At 43.1% G+C, this 19,675-nt stretch overlaps 1 protein-coding gene across 1 annotated transcript; it reads right to left on the reverse strand.

The window, feature by feature from the left end:
• Positions 1-558: 558 nt before the first annotated feature.
• On the reverse strand, positions 559-16,572 carry gas2l3 (growth arrest specific 2 like 3). Its single transcript, XM_088989079.1, is given in 10 exon segments — positions 559-1,738; positions 1,740-2,819; positions 3,778-3,885; positions 4,135-4,276; positions 4,410-4,473; positions 5,883-6,024; positions 6,131-6,249; positions 7,189-7,375; positions 10,634-10,689; positions 16,421-16,572. Coding segments are annotated over 9 exon segments (1,917 nt in total). The 5' UTR covers positions 10,658-10,689; positions 16,421-16,572; the 3' UTR covers positions 559-1,687.
• Positions 16,573-19,675: the final 3,103 nt, after the last annotated feature.

Here is a 19,675-nt window from a genome sequence, read left to right on the forward strand (position 1 = left end):
GTCAGCACCACACTTCCATTGCACATTATAATACATTATTATATACTTGTATAGTACTATCACAATTCTTAACGTCATCTTACCTTTCCAAGACGACCGCCATTAGTGTATATTGGCTCACACGCGTGTTGATTCAAATGCGTTGGGTTTCCGACTTCCGGCACATTCCCGCTGCTCATTGGTCTAAAATTTGTTGGGGGCGTTTCAATGGAGCGAAAACGACCATTTTTAAAATCATGTAATTCCCCCGCAGTGTCCCATTATTTCCACAATGTGGCAGAGCAGTACATTAAACTCAATTGTAAGGCGAAAAGAGGTCACTGAATTGCATTTTTTACGTCGAGAAAAAAGGCAAATAAACTAGAACAGTCTAAATTTTCGATTTAACTTAAATGAGAACCATTGTTACGAATGTTGTCACATGAGATCGATTAAATATGCTTGTAGTTTGGATAAGACTCGTCATTGGAAATGAATGCCAAATAAACCAAATGGAAATACAACAAAATGCATAAAATTGTATCCCCGTACATCAACGATAAGACTGAAACAGTCAAGACAGATTTTCACCAATTTAATAAAAAAAAACAACAAAAAAGTATCTGGGAAAAGAGCACAATCAACATTCAAAATGTGACAAAGGTTTTTGTAAAGTGCCAAACACAGAAAAGGAAATCGGGAGGTTAACCTTTTAATAATCTGTAAATACTCTATTTATGAACACACACACACACATCACATAGAAAACTAGAATTTCAACACATATACACCAACATAAAAACACATGTATACTGCTTTGAATGTGCACTGACAGTAATGGCCTGGAAAAAGGAAAAAAAATCATGTTTGATCAGTAGTTTATCCGTAACATTTTCCTCCTTAAAAAGTGTTTATACACACTGTGCAAATATTTAATAATAATAATAATCCCCTTTCACCCAGCCATCATCTAAATACATTCATTCTAATGCCATTGACTGTGAATTGTGATGAAGGCACATGACGGATGACTCCATCATGATGTCTGTCGTTCTTTCCTCGTCCCTCAAAGCATTTGACTTCCAGCTATGTCGTCAAAAAATACAAATAAAACAAAAATTATGAACGACACGCCACTTTGGTAGCCCGTTCTCCATTTTCCGAAGCTCACTTTGGACAAAATATGTGTGAACGTCGCGACTGCTGCATGTGTAAATATGGAAATGATACAACTATTTGATATGCACATCCTATCTTATTTATTTTCGACTGATTTGTATTTGTACAAGTTGTTACTCTATACATATATATGTGTGTGTTGTTTATCTTATAACCTTACGTATTTATATATCGAGTAACAACTTGTACAAATACAAAAGGGTCGAAAATAAATAACATTGGATGTGCATCTAAACTAGTTCTATCAGTAAACATTAGAAGTGTTCATGAAAGCAGGTAGTTGATGATGTCATCACAGGGACACGACGGGCAAACTATTGATCCTTTTTCAATGAAATATGTTGAAGAGGCTAAAAGGGGGGAGTCCAAACGACTGCCTGATTTTATTAGTATTGGGTTTTTTTGGGGGGGCGGCGCGGCAGAAAAAGTTTGGACACCCCTGAAAAAACTTGCCCGTGGACATGGAAGGATGAGTTGAAAAGGAGCAAAAACAAGTGCTGGTTGATTTGTTTTTCAGCGGCCCGTCCGGTCACATCTTCTGCCTTCTCCGACAGTTCACTTCAAAATAAGGGTCGTCTCGTCACGTCACGTCTGCCTCGGTACTGCGGGATCTTCCTGGACTCCGGCTTTGCTTTGACGTCCGGGTTGGCCTCGGGAGGGGCGGAGACGTGAGGGAATTGCGCTTTGGTGGCGTTTGTCGACGCAGAAGCTTTCGGCGCCGCCTTCTGCGTCGTTTCCTTTTCATGGCCTTTCATGGGAATGGGAGGGGTGGCGGGATTGATCCCGGGGTGACGCCACGGGGCCACGGCGCCGCGCGGCACCGGGTCGGTGTCCTTGTTTTTGGCCGCGCTGTCTTTAATGGGCGTAAAGGAGGCGGCTTTTGGCAAAGCGGGCGACGGCGGGCGAGTTTGGGCAACGGGCGTCGCCGCGACACGCGCCGCCACCCTGACTCGCCTCGCCGTCTCGAGACGGAGGCGCGAGGCGGGCGAACCCGGGCGGCGTTGCGCCAGGCGGGAGCGCTGGCCGGCGCCCGCCGGGGGTCGGGCGTCGACGGGGCCGGACGCTTTGGGGCATTTGGAAGAAGGCTCGGGGCAGACCGGACTCCTCGGGTGAGCGGCGGGGACCCGGGCGGGCGGTCTCAGCCTCGGTTTGGACGCGGCCGACGGGTCCGCTTGGGGCGTCACGGCTTTGCGTCGGACCCGCGCCGGACAGGGCGACGGCTTGGAGACGCCCGAGGGGGCGTCGGGCGAAGATGTCGGCGAGGGAGATGACGATGACGAGGAGGGGGCTTTGCCGGAGACGGGCAGCGGCAGCCGGGTGGGCTTCCTCGGGGCGGGCGACGTCATCTGGAGGTTCCTCCGCGGCGCCCCTTTCCGGGCGAGCGTGGGCGTGCAGGCGGGCGACGTCTTGGAAAGCGAGCACGACGAAGACGACGACGAGGAAATGAGGTCGTCCACCGCCGCCAGGGGGTCCATTTCGGGGGGCGGGGCCTCGTTGCCGCGGTGACCCCCCAAGCCGGGCGGCCCCTTCTGGAAAGCCAAAATCTTCTGCTCCAGGGTGGTAAACTGAAGCACGCGCAGCGGGTCGTACTTGCTGAGGAAGCCTCGCAGGGTGTCCCAGCCGCCGCCGACGCGCACCATCACGTGCTTGCCGTGAAGCATCTGATCGCAACAACAACAACAAAAAAAAGCTTATCAATCGCTTATCAATCCAATGTTTTATTCAATTATTATTCCTTTGAGACGTGCGCGTTTTGCATTCTGGCTTATTTGTCATCGACTAACGCAAGTGGGACAATGTGTGTACGGACGACAATGTACGATATCAAGCTAACCGCGCGTGCGCTCCCTCTTGTGGTTAGTAAAAGAATCAGTGAAATAAATAATCTGCTAAAGTTATTTTTTAATTCAATAGCATAGATGTACCTTTTTTTTCATCGAATAATGCATTGTGTAATTATTCCAAATACGACCTTACGTCTCTTGTTATGGCTTTAAATTACAATGATAAAGCTAAACCGGACGTGATGGCAGCTAAAAGGTAAGGCTAGCATAACCCCGGCCCCGCGGTAATCCAATAAACACCCGCTAGGTATGCTAGTCTGACCAAGGCGTTTAGCTAGGTATGCTAGCCAAGGTAAGGCTAGCATAAGTCCCATCTCTGTGGTGATCCAATAAACGGCCGCTAAGTAAAATTGAAATGAATTGGTCGTGAATTCCGGGTGTCCGCTTTGGACGTGCGCCATTTACGGACATGCAAAGCACAGAGCATCATTTTTACCGACGTTCTTTTTTTTGCAGCGTCCCGTAAAAACACATTTAACTCTTTCAACAGTAGCCAAAATGGAAGTGTATAGTGCCACTTAGCAGTTTTTTTGACGACGATACTAGTGCAGCGTGTTCTACCGGAAACAAATTCCTTGTGTGTTCTACATACTTGGCAATAAAGATGATTCTGATTCTGATACCAACAGCGACTCCGTTTGCAAGATCTTTCTGGTTTCAGACCATTATTCACACGGGGAATATCACATTCCTGTCCCGTTACACGCTGCCCCCTTTCAGAGTTTGGATTAGCGATGCGGAATAGCTCATTTTGCGTCTGTGTGGGTGCTCTCACTCGAATAAAAATGGTCTTGTCGCCGAGGCGGTAGCGCCCCTCTGACAGGTACTCAATGGACACCCTGTTGGCGCAGTTGCAGCAAGGGGGGTCGTCCGCGCCGGCCTCCTGAAAGGGAAGAACAAAAGGCACCACTTATGTTTTGGAATGGATTCCACTTCCGCAAGCGCGGTTATTCTGAGAGGCGCTCGCAGCAAATACAAACGGGAAACTCAAGTCATGTGACGTCACCCCCACGAACCACAAATAAATGTCCGTTTTTGCCGTTTAAATACACAAATAAATAAATGAATACACACACACACATCAATCAATCAATCAATAGGGGTTAAGTTCCTATCGATGTGACGCACTCACCCCTGACTGGTAGAGGCCACCATGTTGGCAACACACACTGAAGGTCTGAACGGCAGCAGGAGGCTCTTCCGTGAGCAGCAAGCTCTCCTCCAGTTCAATCTCTTTCTCCAGTTTCACCAGCACGGGTGGCTCCACGCCGTACCTGCAGAGGTTTTGCAAGCGGACCGCTTCAATGTCCCCATTGCGGGACGAATAAAGGCTTTCTCAGTCTGATAACTTTGGCTCTTTCTCTTTCTCGCCGTTTGCAATTGAAAGCCAGACGAGCGCAGACTTACTTGGACACGATGCGTCCGATTTGTAGCAGGCAGAGGCACACCTGCCTGGGCTCCTTGTGCAGCACTGGAACACACCAGAACATGCTTTTTAAAGTGAAGATCCCGACTTTTGCGAGTGAATCACGAGAGGCGGCAGCTGTCCTCCCTCCCAAGTGCAACGTGACATGGAAGTCAATGATTCCCTGAAGGGGAATGCTTGGCTGAATCATGCAGAAGGGAACACGGATTTGGAACAGTCAGATGAAATCGCTGCATTTTCATAAAACGCCACGCGGCTTCACTTGCCACCTATTTGTTGCTCATATTCCATTTTTATCGTCAATTGTGAAAAAAAAATAAAAACGTACTCAAGGTTGATTGCACTGTCCGACAGATCCGATTACGTCATTAAGACAATAAGGATTAAGGAACACATTCCGCTAATCACATCCACTAATCACATTAGGCAACATTTACCAAAATAAAAGTATTGTTTTTCTTCTGAAACGAGTTTCTCAGAAAAAAAGTAACATTTTAGAGGAGTTGTTCTAATTCGCAAAAGCAACCCTAAGCTGAATGGCAAGACACTTGGAGGTATCAACACATAAGCAGAGAAGAAAAACAAAACAATAATAGCATAAATACAGATAACATCCGACTTACGACCGAGTTCCGTTCAGACCAAATGGTCGCAAGTTGAAATCCATTCAAAAAGTTGAATAGAGACTCGCAAACTCCCTCCTCCGGTGCAGTCACACGGTCGATTGTTGTGCGAGAGTGACATGCTGGCCGGCTGGCCAAAATTGTCGTACGCATTGCCGGCCTGCTAGCGCGTTGCGGTGCCAGGCGTAGAATTAAAAATTGGTTCTGGCGGTCGTAAGTCGAGCTGGTCGTAAGTCGGAGGTTACTGGTAGATACAAAATATCACATACCTATTTCCTAAAATGTATTATTAAATATCCAAATGGAAGTGAAATGACGGAAGACCCTTCATGCAAGTGCTTACCGTATTTTCTGCACTATGAGGCCTACCTAAAAATATTCCGTTTTCTCTAAATCCGAGGTCGTGACTTATAATCCGTTGCGCCTTATACGTGGGATAAATATGATTTTTATTTTTTTTTGGGGGGATGTAGTATTTTCAATATTCTGTAAAGCGCTTTGTTATAGCTAAAGCTATATAGATAAAGCTATATTGTACTGTATTCTTTTAGTATGGCTCCCTCTAGTGGTTGCGTAACACAATTGCAGCCACTATGGTAGCTTCTATTCTATGCACCTCATAATGCGGTGCGCCCGAGCTATGAAAATAGTTATTAAATCGGCCATTCCTTGAAAGTTTGCCCAGCGTTTTATTTCTGCTGGCCAAAAAGCCTTTGTGGATAGTTTGCAAAGCCAAAAAATGACATTCTATAAATAACCGCCGTGCTGTATGAAACAAGTGTTTTGGAGAGATGTGAAAGGTTCTGGCGGCGGGCGTGAGTGGCAACTTACCGAGGCCCTCCGACTCGAACAGATAGGTCTCTTCCACGCCGATGTGCCGACACCAAGAGAGGAAGTTGGCCGTGTTGTCGCGGGCGAAGAAGGAACCCGGAGAGGCGTCGCGCTTACAGGCGACCTTTCTCGTGGGAAAAAGCTGTTGGAATTCAAAAGTTAAAAAAGCCGTTTTTTTTTTTTTATTTCTTGTATTTATTGAGTGGCCGCGAACGATTGGCGGCTGCCGTTTTGTCCGCTCGACTCGCCTTGCCGATCGCTGAGGGGCAACTCTGTGCGATCTTTGTCTGCAGGACGCCGATGAGCTTGCAGAGCTTCACGCCGTTGTTGAGTTCCTCCATGAAAAAGTGGGCGCGCACCTCCTCTTCTGTTGAAAAAAAAAAAACAAAAACAAAAGCTTCGGGGCCCTCTTCTAGACTTTGGTTGTAAATCACACCCCCCTAAAGGCCACTTAATTCTCACGGGTGGACAAAGTCCACAATGAGCGAGCGCCATCGCCCAGCATTCCTTGCGAGACCGATCCCGACTAAAAAAACAACAACAACACTTAATATCAGTTTGAAACTCTTCCCCGCTCGCTCAGCTAAAAAACTGAAACGGGACAAAAATGAAAGACTAACAGCTCAGGCCAAATTGTCTTGTCGCTATTTCCCAAAGACTGTAGAGAAGGCTCGTCTATGTATATAATAATCATAAATAGCGGCAAAACTAACACCAAAATCTCATTAGCAAACATGCTATCGTCTACCGTTTAAAATTGATGTTAAATGAATGACGAAAGGGGAAAAAAATCTGCATTTACTCTGAATATTTCTTGATTTTTTCATTGATAGCTAGCTGCCCATCTGTCTAGCTAGCTATCGATGAACTATATAGCCATCTAGCTGGCTATCTATTCACTATATAGCTTTCTATTAGCTATCTTTTGGCTAGCTAGCTAGCAAGCTTTCGATCTATTTGAGTTACGTCCGGGTTGAGTGAACGTTGGGCCGTGTGGCTGCTGCTGCTCACCCGCAGAAAAAAAATAGACTGTGACTGTAAAGTGTCCTTGAGAGTTTATGCAGTCCTAAAAGTCAATATTTGTTGGGTCCTGCAATTAGGGTGAAAAATGACAACAACCCTGGCACAGGAGTGGACCCATTTTTAGCCCACGGTTTGCCAATCAATGAGTCGAAAATGCGATCGCAGAAGCAGTGACCGCATATGTCGGAAGTGGCAAGTCACTTTGTGTTCCTTCTACTAAATGGCAAGCTAAATCCCGAAGCGCCAAACATCACCCCGACCGAATAAGCGTCAGAAATCCTACCCAACAATCCGGTGAGCCAAATGGCGAGATCCTCCTGCATGGGCACCAGGGTGGCTTCGTGGCGTACCGCCAGCCATTGGTCGTATTGGAAGACGTCGGCGAGGCCGGGGCCGTGCCGCTGCGCCAAGGGGCTACGGGGGCTTCGCGGGCTCAGCACGGGGGCGGCGAACTTCTCGCCAAACCATACCTTGAAGGGGGCGGAGGCAGGAACAAAGTTAGGGTCATGTGACATGCTAAATGCTAAGTGTTGCTAACTGTTTTTTTTTTTTTATCGGGTTGCGCAGCGTTCGCCAAAATACTTTCCCAGCGACCAGTCAATAAAAATCTCCTTTCCCACTCTGACTTGGCATTAGTTTAACGCGCAAGCTCCATGAAATCAGGCAGACGACTCGTATTGGCAAAATGCCCGCAAAGTTTTCTCCTGCATTGTCACGAGTTTTCACAAGCACATCAATTCAACTTGATTGATTTAATTAGCGGAGTCGAGTCCATTTGACTCATTTTCATCTGGCTAATTTGTCGTCTCATTTTAGGAGACGAAAACAAACGAGTCCCTGAAGGCAACGCGTTAGGCTCAGCAGCTGGAGTCAACGCCTCCGGAATGACCTTTACACCCCAGCGCAGAACATCAAGCGATAGATGCACGCAGTCATACGCGCACACCTGATCTTCTCAAGTGGAAAATAAATAATCATCGTAAGACAAAAACGTGAGCTGATATCAAGAGAGCTGAATTGACCCAGCTGGACAAACAAACACGTTACATAACAAAACATCACGTTGCTAAGTCACCCTGACATATGCGGGGGTTTTTTTGGGGGGGGGAGACACACGGCTAGGCCAATTTTGTATAATAATACGCGTACATGTAAGACCATGTACCATATTCTTGCGCGTCATAAGCGCCTGGGATTTGAAAACGTCCATTCAAGAATGTCAGATTTTTCAACTGTTTTCATAACTAGGGCGCACCGCATTATAAGCCGCATAAGATTGAAGCTGCAAGAATGGGTGCGAAAAAAGCACGGCAACTTGACTCGGATAGCATCAAGAGGCAACTACATCAACAACCATCACAAAGATCAATAAAATGACTTTATTATACGGTACAATGTATTTATTTCATTACAATACAATAGCACATTTATGATACATAAAATAAGGTCTATTTGGTGTAGTTTCAAGGCTTATTTCATAGAAAATGATGTTTTTTGGGGACCTGGGAACGTATTATTCTCATTTTAATGGTTTCTTATGGGGTATAAATGTTTGGAAGACTAACTTTTTGTCTTACGCACACTTTCTGGGAATCAATTAAGTTCGTAAGGTGAGGTATCACGGTACAATACAACACGGCTGGATTTATATTGAGTTCACGTCATTAAAAATATGACGTCCCCAAAAAATCTGAATATTGATCCATGTGTAAGGCGCATGGAATGAATTAGAAGGCCCGGTGAGAACATTCTATGCTTTTCGGTGCGCAAAATACATTTCTTGTTTATTCCGTGGCAACAAAACAAAAATGTCCATTCCAAACCAGATTAGTGTTCTTCGATTAATCAGATGAGTGTTTTCTTAAAGCGCCCCGTCGTCCCGTCCGTCTATCGGACTCTGAGAAATGCCGGCTGATAATCCGCCGACTAAATGCAACCTTGGAGCGGAGAATTAAATGGCCATACGTCTCAACATTAGATTTTTACCCTCTTAACTTGAGCCACTTATAACGAGGGGCCCGCAAGCCTACTGGAATTGCAAGAGGGTCAAAGGTCATGGGTAAGTTACCTTCATTCAGACTGTTACAATCGTATGACAGCACCAGAAATATATATATACACACATTTTTTTTTCTCAAAATATGATTTTAACAAGTGTTTTAGAAAGGCATTATCCATATCAAGTTTTGCTTCATTTTAATTTGAAGTGAAAAGAAGTGCTTCTCATTGGTCAATTCGGAACTCCGGGTTGAAGCAGGGGAAATTATTTTTCTGTTATTTATTTATTTAGACAGGTGAAATTGAAATAAACAACTGAATGGTGTTGCAAAAGTCTATGATAACAGGCGTTAGCAAACACACTTTGAGTCACCATCGCTCACTTTTAGCCTTTTCTAACTTTTTATTTCACTTTTTTGTTGTTGTTTTTAGTGTGGAAAAAAATCAAAATAAAACAGGAATCTCAACGCGAGTTCCTGTCGTCGCTGTTGAATCTTTTGTCGGTGGCCCCAAGCGGTTCTTTCAGCCGGTCTGTGACATAACTTGTCCGGCCGACGCACGTGACAAACCAAGACTCCAGCTAGCAGATGCTCGCTTTTAATGACCGCCGTCAGAAACATGCGCATATGCTGCTCACGCGTCTTATTCTTTTTTTGAGCCAATCGTTGTTGTTGTTTTTTTTTTTTTTTTTTTTTTTTTAATTGCACGTCGTGTACAGTGAAAAGGAATGTGAACAAAAGTAACTTGACACTGGTGTTGTTGGGGCTCTTTGCGTGGTTGGGAGGAGAAGGAGAACATTTGGAGGATTGCGTTCCAGCCGCCCCTCCCAAAAAAAACGTGCAAAAGACACTCCTCGGGGTCCCGAGAAAGGAACGCCAGGAACGCGTGACGACAACCAGATGGCGTGTTGCGACACAAGTGAGCTTGTTGACAAACATCTACAACATGATTCTTGTTTTTGTTATTTGTAGTGGAATTAAAATAACAGGCAAGGAGCTCCCTGACACAGTGTGTGCCGCTGACGTCATGAAAACAAGGACTGCCGTCCAAGGGTGCTGCTCACAACCAATCGGAAATGGACCACACCCACAAAGATAAATAAACAAATAAATAAACTCATTAAAAAAAAAGAACTGAATAAACAAATAAATAACCACATCGATAAAGAAATAAATATATAAATAAATATAATAAATACAAATAAACAAAGCCATGAATAAATATAGAAATAAATAAACACAAATAAATAAATAAATACATTTAACAAATATAAAATAAAACTAATAAACAAATGCATAACCATATAGATAAATAAATAAATGCATAAGTATATAAAATACATACAAAAAACAAACACATGAATGAATTCATTCACAAATAAATATGGTAAATAACTAGAGAAATAACTAAATAAGTAAAATAAATAAAAACACACACACAAATAAATAAATAAATGAAAAAATAAAATTAATAGACATAAAATAAAACTAAGAAATAAATAACCACATGGAAAAATAAATATGTAAATAAATACAATAAAAACAAAAACAAACCCAAATAAAATAAATAACATAAATATAAATACAAATAAACACACGCATAAATAAATAAATAGAGAAATAATTAAATAAATACACACAAATAAGTAGATAAATCAAAAAATACACACACACAAATAAATAAGTAAATACATTGATGAGTAAATAAAAGGGATGGATTGATGAACGTACCTGGATGCCAGTCTGGACAGCCATGACTGCGCTCACAGATGACTCAATTCTTCATTCTGTGGAAATATGATCAGCAGGCAAATTAAAAAATAGAAAATCAAATCGTTTTCCACTCGATACTCGGGGACACATGATAATTCACCGATGTTCGGCCTAATATAGACGCTGGTCTCGGTGCTTTTTCATCCATAGCGATATGTCAACTTTACTACAATGAGATGCGAGGCGACCGACACTTGTCTTGGTTATGTGTCTAAAATTGGATTACATCTAATGGCCACTTTTTTTTTTAAGGTTGGCAAAAAAAAAAACAGCCGAAAGGTCAAAGACACCCCCCCCCCGTGTGTCGGCTTTTCTTTCAGCAACAAAAGGTCCTGTTGTTGGATGCCATCATGGCTTCCTGGCTTTCATTTACAGCAAGCCGCGAGTTTCTTCTTCCACAATTCTTTCTTTTTTGTTGTTTTTCGTGTGTGTGTTACGTGCTGGAAATTGAGTCAACCAGAAATTCTACCGGTCACTCCGTGAATGGCCGCAGTCTTCTAAAGGGAAGCGACCGCCAGTCGAAAACCACAAGTCGCAAATCACGATTGATTGATTGATTGACACAAATGCAAATGTGTTATTTTTTTTACATAATATTTGATTATTCTTTTTTTTGTGGCCCTCTGACAGCAATTCATTTCGACTGACTGAATAATAAAAAAAGTCAGTGTGTCGAGGAAGTGACCTTTCCCACACAGGATGTGAAGGATTCCCCTCAACTCCAGCGTCCCTTCATTTTACATGTGAGAGAGCGTTTGTTTAAAAAAAAAAAAAGAGGCCTGGAGGGGCTGGGGGGTGCTGGATGAGAAAAGCAATCCCAGCATGAAGATCCTAATAACATTGATAATTTGGTCAACACAGCTGAGGCAACAACCCCCCCCCCCAATTCCTCCACCACAGGCAGCAGCATCCCCCTTCTCCCAATAGGACCTCGTATAACCTACAAATGCTACTTCACTTGCAATGTTGTCATGCAGATACATCACCCCCCCCCCCCAAAAAAAAGCTCACTTTCTCATCACATGCCTGCCTCAGAATATGCCGTTTAGTCATCAGACAGCAGCCCACGGACGCAATCGGCGCAAGATAACAACAATCAGAGCGCAAGATCACTTACCTCAGTATGATTGGGGGTGGGGGGGGGGAATAAAACTAAACGGAAACGAGGGAAAAGTGGACGGCGCCACTTCTCTCAGCACGTTTGCCCTCTCCAGCTAAGATGCATTTGCTGTCCGGTCAGAGTGAGTTGCGAGGAGCGAGAGCGAAGGGATGACAGGGAGGAGGTGCAAAAGGAGGGCTCGAACTCATCAAGTGGCGACGTTTGGCTAAACCGGGACTACCCCTTCAACCCTCCCGCACCCCAGTGGGACCCTCACAAAGCTTCCATTGTTTTCTTTGCCCCCCCCCCTCCCAACACATACAATTAAGCCTTCAAATCTCAACCCAGGAACTCTTCAAACAGGCTGGCGTAGCTTGAAATGCTGCAATGATCATAATAATAACAATAATAATAATAATAATCCATTTCATTTTTAAGCGCCTTTCAAAACTCTCAAGGTCACTTTACAGTCACAGGATAAGCTTTTCTGTGGGTGAGCAGCGGCAGCCACATGTGCCAGCGTTCACTCAACCCAGAAGTAACTGAAATAGATAGAAAGCTAGTTAGCTAATAGATATAATAATAATAATAATAATACATTTCATTTATAAGCACCTTTCAAAAACTCTTCAAGGTCACTTTACAGTCACAGGATACAGTCGCTGCTAGCATCCTAGCCGGCTAGATAGCTAGCCAGTCAGCCAGCCAGCTAATATTTTAAAAGGCGCTAAGACATTAAATGATATTATTCTATGTCATTATAATGGATAGCTAATATATAGCAAATAGATCGCTAGGTAGCTAGCTTAATAGCTAGCTAGACTGTCATAAGTCTTCTCTCAAATGTATTATAACCTTCGTGTAGGCTTTGCCGCCTTTCAGCTCCTTCCGGTGATGGCAGGGAGGGCTACTTCTACAATCATTTGACCCCCACACCCCCAAAAAAATAATCCAGAGTTGACCAAACTTTTTGTGTTCATCTTAAGCGGTCAATACAGTGAACAGTTTTTATCCAGATGTGTCTTGAAAGATTTGAAGAAGTCCCAATTTTCAACAAATTTCAAGCAGACAACAGAACAGTTGGATTCCAAGAACTTCAACACTAGTCGGCCATTGTGCACAAATGTCACAATGGCGACATTTTGGAATTTCGGGTGAGGGGGCTGGGGGGGACAATCGGCTTCTTATGTACATGCAAAGGGCCTTCAAAACAACATGGCGATTTGCTACATGCCCCCACGTCAGATGGCATCAAGATGGGCGACACAGAGCTGAAGTGAGACGGGGGAAGGGGGGGCAATGAAGACAAAACTGGTGTTGTAATGGCAATGAACTTGGGAGTGGCCATTTTGGAAAGGGCAAAAGCTTACTCAATATCCTGTTTATGAACAAATTAGTTCTCTGCATTTTGGACATGTGGATTGAGCTGTTCGGAATCCAAGGGATTATCGGAATAAATGACGCAGAGAAACCCGGGGAGACAAAGATCGGATTTCACGTGGCCAATCTGCACTTTTCTTGTTACGATGGAAATGACGCCTTTGTTTTCATCTTTTAATCCCCTTGAGGAAGACAACATATTGGAGTCACGGATTTAAACAGTCGGATACAATTTCACGACAGGGGGATTCGTTAAGGAAAATAATAATAATCATCATCATAATTCTGACGGAAATGAACAAAAGTTCTGCCTGAAATTCGGAAAGAAGTAAAGAGTCAAAGTGACTATTTTAAAAGGTGAAATTCTAAAGGTATTTTACAAAAATCAAATTAAAAATAAATGAACAACAGCAACACAATGGAACATCAAAGTGCATGTAGCACGTCGCTATTGTGTTCCCTCACTTGTGCTTGTTAGTATTTTTAGCATGTAGTCGTTTTGACTTTGAGTGAATGTAGCTTTAACAGGGCAAAACCTGGTGAGTGACGTGGGTGGCATAAACTTAGAGTAGCCAGCGGGTTAGCGCTAAACAGGCTAACTGCTAACCCAATCTGCGTGTGGATCGACGCCGTCAATTGTGTGCCACGTATGCTCGCAGACGCCGATTTGTTTTGTTCGATAATCTCACCGAAAGTGAAATAAAGACGGAAAACATCCCAGTGAAGCTTGTAGGCGTCGACCTGAAATAAACACGGGCGTTTGTGAAGTTGCATGTGTGCGTCCGCCTCCCACGCGGGTCACCTCCCTGTTCTCTTAATCAGTTAAGAGGATCAACGCTATTTCAGAGAGCGCGACGCATCGTCATCATGACACCCCCCAGCCAACCAGCACGTGGCGCGCACACGTAGCCGTTATGCGCCCGTGCGACTAAATCAAGACACGATTACGTAACGCGGTTCAAAGTAGAACGTTGCGGACGAGTGTCCTTTTGATTTTTACACCGCTCTGCACTGGGAATGCCGCAGGGGGGCGACTCTGAACATGAGTAACAAATAACTCAGAGTTGGCCAGCGTGAAATTTTAACCCTTTCACAAGAAGAAATGTTAACATGCGAACGAGTTAAGCTGTGCACTGAAGTGACTGCATTGTCCTCGAAAACAGTTCAAGTATTTTATTGTAGTTTTTTTAGCATACAGCATTTTTTAGCCCGCGGGCTACATTCGACTTATGGTCTCCTCTCAGGGGTCGTTATGAATTTGGGGAAGCCATTGAAATGTTTCATCTCCTCCACATATTACATCCAGATCGCACAACATATTAATGAATAATTTGTTTTCAAATTTGAAGTCAAAAATAATGACTGTTATTGTGGTTTAGATGGGACAATTTGAAATGTGGGTTTGGACTTTAGCAAGCATCATGGCGCTTGATTTGCTTTCAGAGTGTGAATAAAATGGTGTGGGATTATGCAGCTACCTGAAAACAAAGAGAGCTAGCTATCTTGCTCGCTTGCTAGCTAGGTTGATCATAGCTCGTTAGCTAGTTTGCTCAATTGTAGCTCGCTAGCTCGATTGTAGCTCACATGCTTGCTAGTTCGATCGTTGAGCATGGCACTTAACATGCTTGATTTGCTTTTGCGGGCCGAATAAAACGATGTGGCGGGTCTCAACTTTGACGCTGGTTTCATATATCTTATCTAGCCATCATATAGCTCGGTGGATATTCCGACACAGCAGATATTCAAGCGGACAAGTGCTTTGAACATCAATGACATTTCTCCGTAAGCTTATATAATTATGAGTCACTTTTCAAAAATCCAAACAACAACCAACCAACCAAATGAACCCTCTGCGCCCTTCCCCATCCCAACCGGTCCGGAGGGGTTCTGATGGCCTCGTCTTTCCCCAAGAGAATACACCCCCCCGACCCCCATTCTCTCTATTAAACTCCTTCCTGCTGAGCCTTTTGTGTCTGGACTTAATTATCCCGTCAGGAGTGCTTCATTTACAACCAGGCTTCCTCCTCCGATACAGAGGGGGGGGGGGTGTCTGTATTTTGTTTGAAAGGACAGAAAAAAGTCAATATGCACAAGGGCTGGGAAGAGAAATTCACAGTCACCAGTGAGCCGTTTCCAAGGTAAAAAGACTCCATCACTCTTTGGGGAGGATTACACATTCTCTCGTATATATATACACACTGCCACCCACGTCACTCACCAATGGATACACAGCAAAGATTGTTTATCTGAGCAAAAGTAACGAGTTTTTGGGAGGTGCACAAAAGGTCACTAGCATGGAAAAGATCCATTCAAATTTGGGTGACTGAGGCCAAGCATCGGATCTGCAATGACATCACTTATTCTCATGCAAATAGATGCACGATGATTATGAGATGACAATTCCAAACAGCTCAATCCAACAAAATGTCCTTCTACATCTCCAAATAACCAACATGCACATCATGAATGAGCGCTAATCTGCCATTTCATGATCATTTCCATTGTCTCGGCGCAAGCAGTCCATATGTGCCACCGCGTGGACTTGAACTCATTAAAATCTCTTTTGTGTCATTTGCGTGTCACAAAATCCAAAACCTCGGTGCCAAAGATTACACGGATGGTGACAATAGAGGCAGTTGGTATGATTAAATCTGATTTCGGGACCGAGCTTTACCCAAAAAAATACTGTCTTGGTCACACAGGGTGGCAAACATACAGTGAAAAAAAATATGACAAAATGGTGCTTGATCCTCTGATGATGTTATACATAAAACAACTAGTTTAGCTACTTCAACGCCTTCTTGGACATACATTTCGCAAATAACATGGTTTTAGTTGCCCAAAGACCTACAATGAGATGATTATTCAAGACTGAAGGTACTTTGAAAACTGAAGTTAATTATGGTTGGCAAAAATTTTCATAAATGGAGGGCAGCGTACATCATTCCTTCCTGTCTTCCGATTTGCATAAATCAGCAGGTAAAGTTTTTATGTCGACACTTTCGCTCGTATGTTGACTCTTACGGTTGTCAAACCGACATTCAAATCATAAAAGGCGAACGAAAAGTCGAATATTTACAATGACGCGTGGCTAAGGGGTGTATCAACTACATTGGGCGTATACTCGCGAGTTTATTTTCAACTATTTCATATCCTGACGACTGAATATTAATTACCATGGCACGTGCTTGTGTCTAAATTCAGTAGCATTAGCTCTGGTTTGATCAGGAAACTTTCATGCAACTTTCAACACATTTGGGACTTACCGGCCGCACTGGAGGTACAAGATTCATTCAGGCAATTCTGTCTCTTTGCATCGAAACGGATGAGGCTTTTCCTTGTGGAAAACTTGGACGTTTGCAAGCGAGTCATTTTTGTCACGTCAACTTTGTGCAGTTATGCTCGGTGCCGTTCGAAACAACCAATCGGAGAGATGCGCTTCTTCCGGGAGGCGGGGTTTAGTTACGTGTCAAATTGAAAAAAAAAACAGAATAGAAATACACGTCACACTAACTATGACACAAAATCATTAAAACTGACTTAAATATGATATTAAATAATTTCTAAATACTGTGTTTTCAATAAGCATAAAGTCTGGATTAAAATGACAAATCGATGTTACCATTGAACTTTTTAGAGGTAAAAGATTGGTTTAAATTAACATATATGTTAATTTGTGTTCGTGTTTCTGTGACACCAAATAGAACTTTACAGGTGTATTTATTTACGTGATGATCATTAGTAGTTTAAATATGGATTATAGTAGAGAAGAAGACTATGAAAGGCCAACGAACGTGGAAAGGTTATCCTGATCCATTGTCCAAAATGATAGCCCGCTTTACAACCAACCAAAAAAGAAAGTGAATACTGTGTTTCTCTTTCGTGGGAAAGTTGCCGGAGTATTGACGAGGCCGCACCCTTCCCATTCAGCACAATAAATACTTGATGAACCAGTCCACTTGCGCAGCTGCCCCTTTCAAGCTTTTCGTAACTCCATAGTTGTCTGTTGCGAAGCTTGTGAACTTCACGGTCGTTTCTCAATATTGTGGTTTGCTAACACATGTGCATGCTTTTGTATTTGCAACAATCGCATGCCGTTGCAATTATGATTCCAAAAGCAAAATAGTTGCAATGGCAAATAAAAATGACTCTGTCTGCAGTACAGTAGTTGTATTTTTTTCCATACGTAAACATTATCATCCGAGCAAATTAATTACGTTGAATACAAATTGGAGTGGGCGTGGCCCCCGAACAGTCAAGTCACAGGGTGGCTGCACAAGGTACAATCCAATGCTGCCCTCTGGTAGACGTTTGGTGTAACTGCATCAAATCGCGGTGCTGCTTTGTTTGATGAGTCAGGCTCTTATTATTATTATTATTATTATTATTATTATTATTATTATTATTATTATTATTGTTGTTATCGTTGTCATAACGTTGTCGTTGTCCACTGCGAGACTAATAAAGGCAAATCCAATCCAATCCATCGTCGTCGTTATTATTATTATTGCAAATTGACGTTTTCATGTTTATGTTTGTTGAAGTCATTATAAGCGCCTTGCATGCTGGTTTCAAAGGAACATTAATTTTATCTGTGTTGTATGTCATGCATATTAGCATATTTGACAATAAAGCTGACTTTGATTATTAAACTACAGTGTGTGACGTGTATTTTCGGTCACTTTGTTCACTACCTCCAGTCAGACAACTGGTCAGGCTTTTATTAAGCAACCGTAGCAGTTAGCAGACAAATGAGACCCATTCTCATCTGCTCCGACTGCTAGCGGTCTGGCTATTTGTAGCCTTCTCTCCGTGACGCCACACAGCCCCAACTAGCCCAGCCTTCAAACACACAAATAACACGCACCGGACGTTGCAGCATTCTTCTTTTCCTTTCGGCTTTTCTCTCAAGGGGTCGCCAGTTGCAGCATTAAGAAGAGAAAACTGCTCAATGAGTTTAGGGCTCAGAACTTCAAACCGTACCTCTCGGATGACGTCCACAACCGGCGACGTCTGTCGTAATGTCGTGACAGTGGTGGTCGACAAAACTTCGTCACATCATCTTTGTCCCAAATCATCTGTTCAAAATAAACATAAAACATGGTACATTCAATGAATATCATCGTGGATGTCAAAACTATGAAGCAATTGAATGAGACAACAACGACAAAGCAAACATTTTGCTTGGAGGTGCATGTTTTTCATTGAGCGATTTTGCTTCGCATAAAAAACTCCACTCATATCCTCGCTTAGCGTTAGTCCTCAAACAGAAAAAAATGTGCAAGAGTCGGCGACTTACGTTGTTTATTTTTGGAGTTATAACCGAAAATGTGCGAGAAATGTGTGCAACACGCAAATCACCGCCATAGTTCAAACAACGGAAGTGCGTCACGCGACAACTTCCGATTCGCTGGTCGATTGCGGTGACTTCCGTCGAGCATGTTGATAGGCTGATACGAATCATGTGGTTTTCAAAATTCTTCAAAAAACGAGTCACTTTTGCGCAAATGGCAGAAAAAAATATATACTATCTAAAAACGCGGGCTATTTTAACAATAATCGTGTGTAATTTGGTTCTGGGCAGAAAAAAAAAATCTAACGACTGATAAATGCATGTTGCCCCTGAGACGTCATCAACCCTTGTTGATTGGCTGGATCAGAATCACGTGGTTTCTCAAACCGTATCCTCTCCTTCAGTCAACACTATGGTTGGTCCGTACCTACGTCAACGCGTCCGCCATTTTGTGTGTGTCTGCTCTGTGCTGGAAATGGACTCAACTTCGGGAATACACAGCTTGCTAAATGTTAATGCTCATACATATACGGGTAACAGTTACACCCATAAACAACGTGACCAGAACAAAGAGTCCCAATCATTCGTACATTTTAAGTGATTTATTTCACCATGTGCAAATTACGTAGTCAATGCGTCTAAATGACGTAACACGTCCCAAAATCCGGGTGATCACCGAATGACGTATAAGCACATGTCCATTCGCCCATGTGACACGGTTTTTGTGGGAGGGGCGGGGTCTTTGGGTGTTGAGTGGATTGTAACGACGAAACGAAAGGCACATTACTTTCACATATGTACCGCCATATTGCAATAAACGACTGTCACATTTGAAATGGCATCTTACTGACAAATAATGCAATTTCGGGAGTTTGAACAGAACACCTGATTTCATTGTCACAAGTGAAATATGAATCCATCATTCGTGCAGTCGTTCTCCAGATGTCCACTTTGCAGAGCCACTCACAGTGCGACATTACGGTTCAAGGAAAATACAGTGAGACCTCAATTTACGAACTTAATTGGTTCCCAGACAGAGTGTGTAAGGAGAAAAGTGTGTATCTAAAAAAAAAAATCCCATAGGAAACCATTAAAATGGGAATAATCCGTTCCCGGGTTTCCATAAAATATACTTTTCAACTAAATAAGCCTTAAAACTACACACAGCATACCTTATTCTCTGTATAATAAATGTGCTATTGTATTGTAATGAAAGAAATACACTGCA

The sequence above is a fragment of the Hippocampus bargibanti genome, linkage group LG22 (genome assembly GCF_051943395.1).
Source record: "Hippocampus bargibanti isolate YZ-2025 linkage group LG22, ASM5194339v1, whole genome shotgun sequence".
NCBI classification, from domain to species: Eukaryota; Metazoa; Chordata; class Actinopteri; order Syngnathiformes; family Syngnathidae; genus Hippocampus; species Hippocampus bargibanti.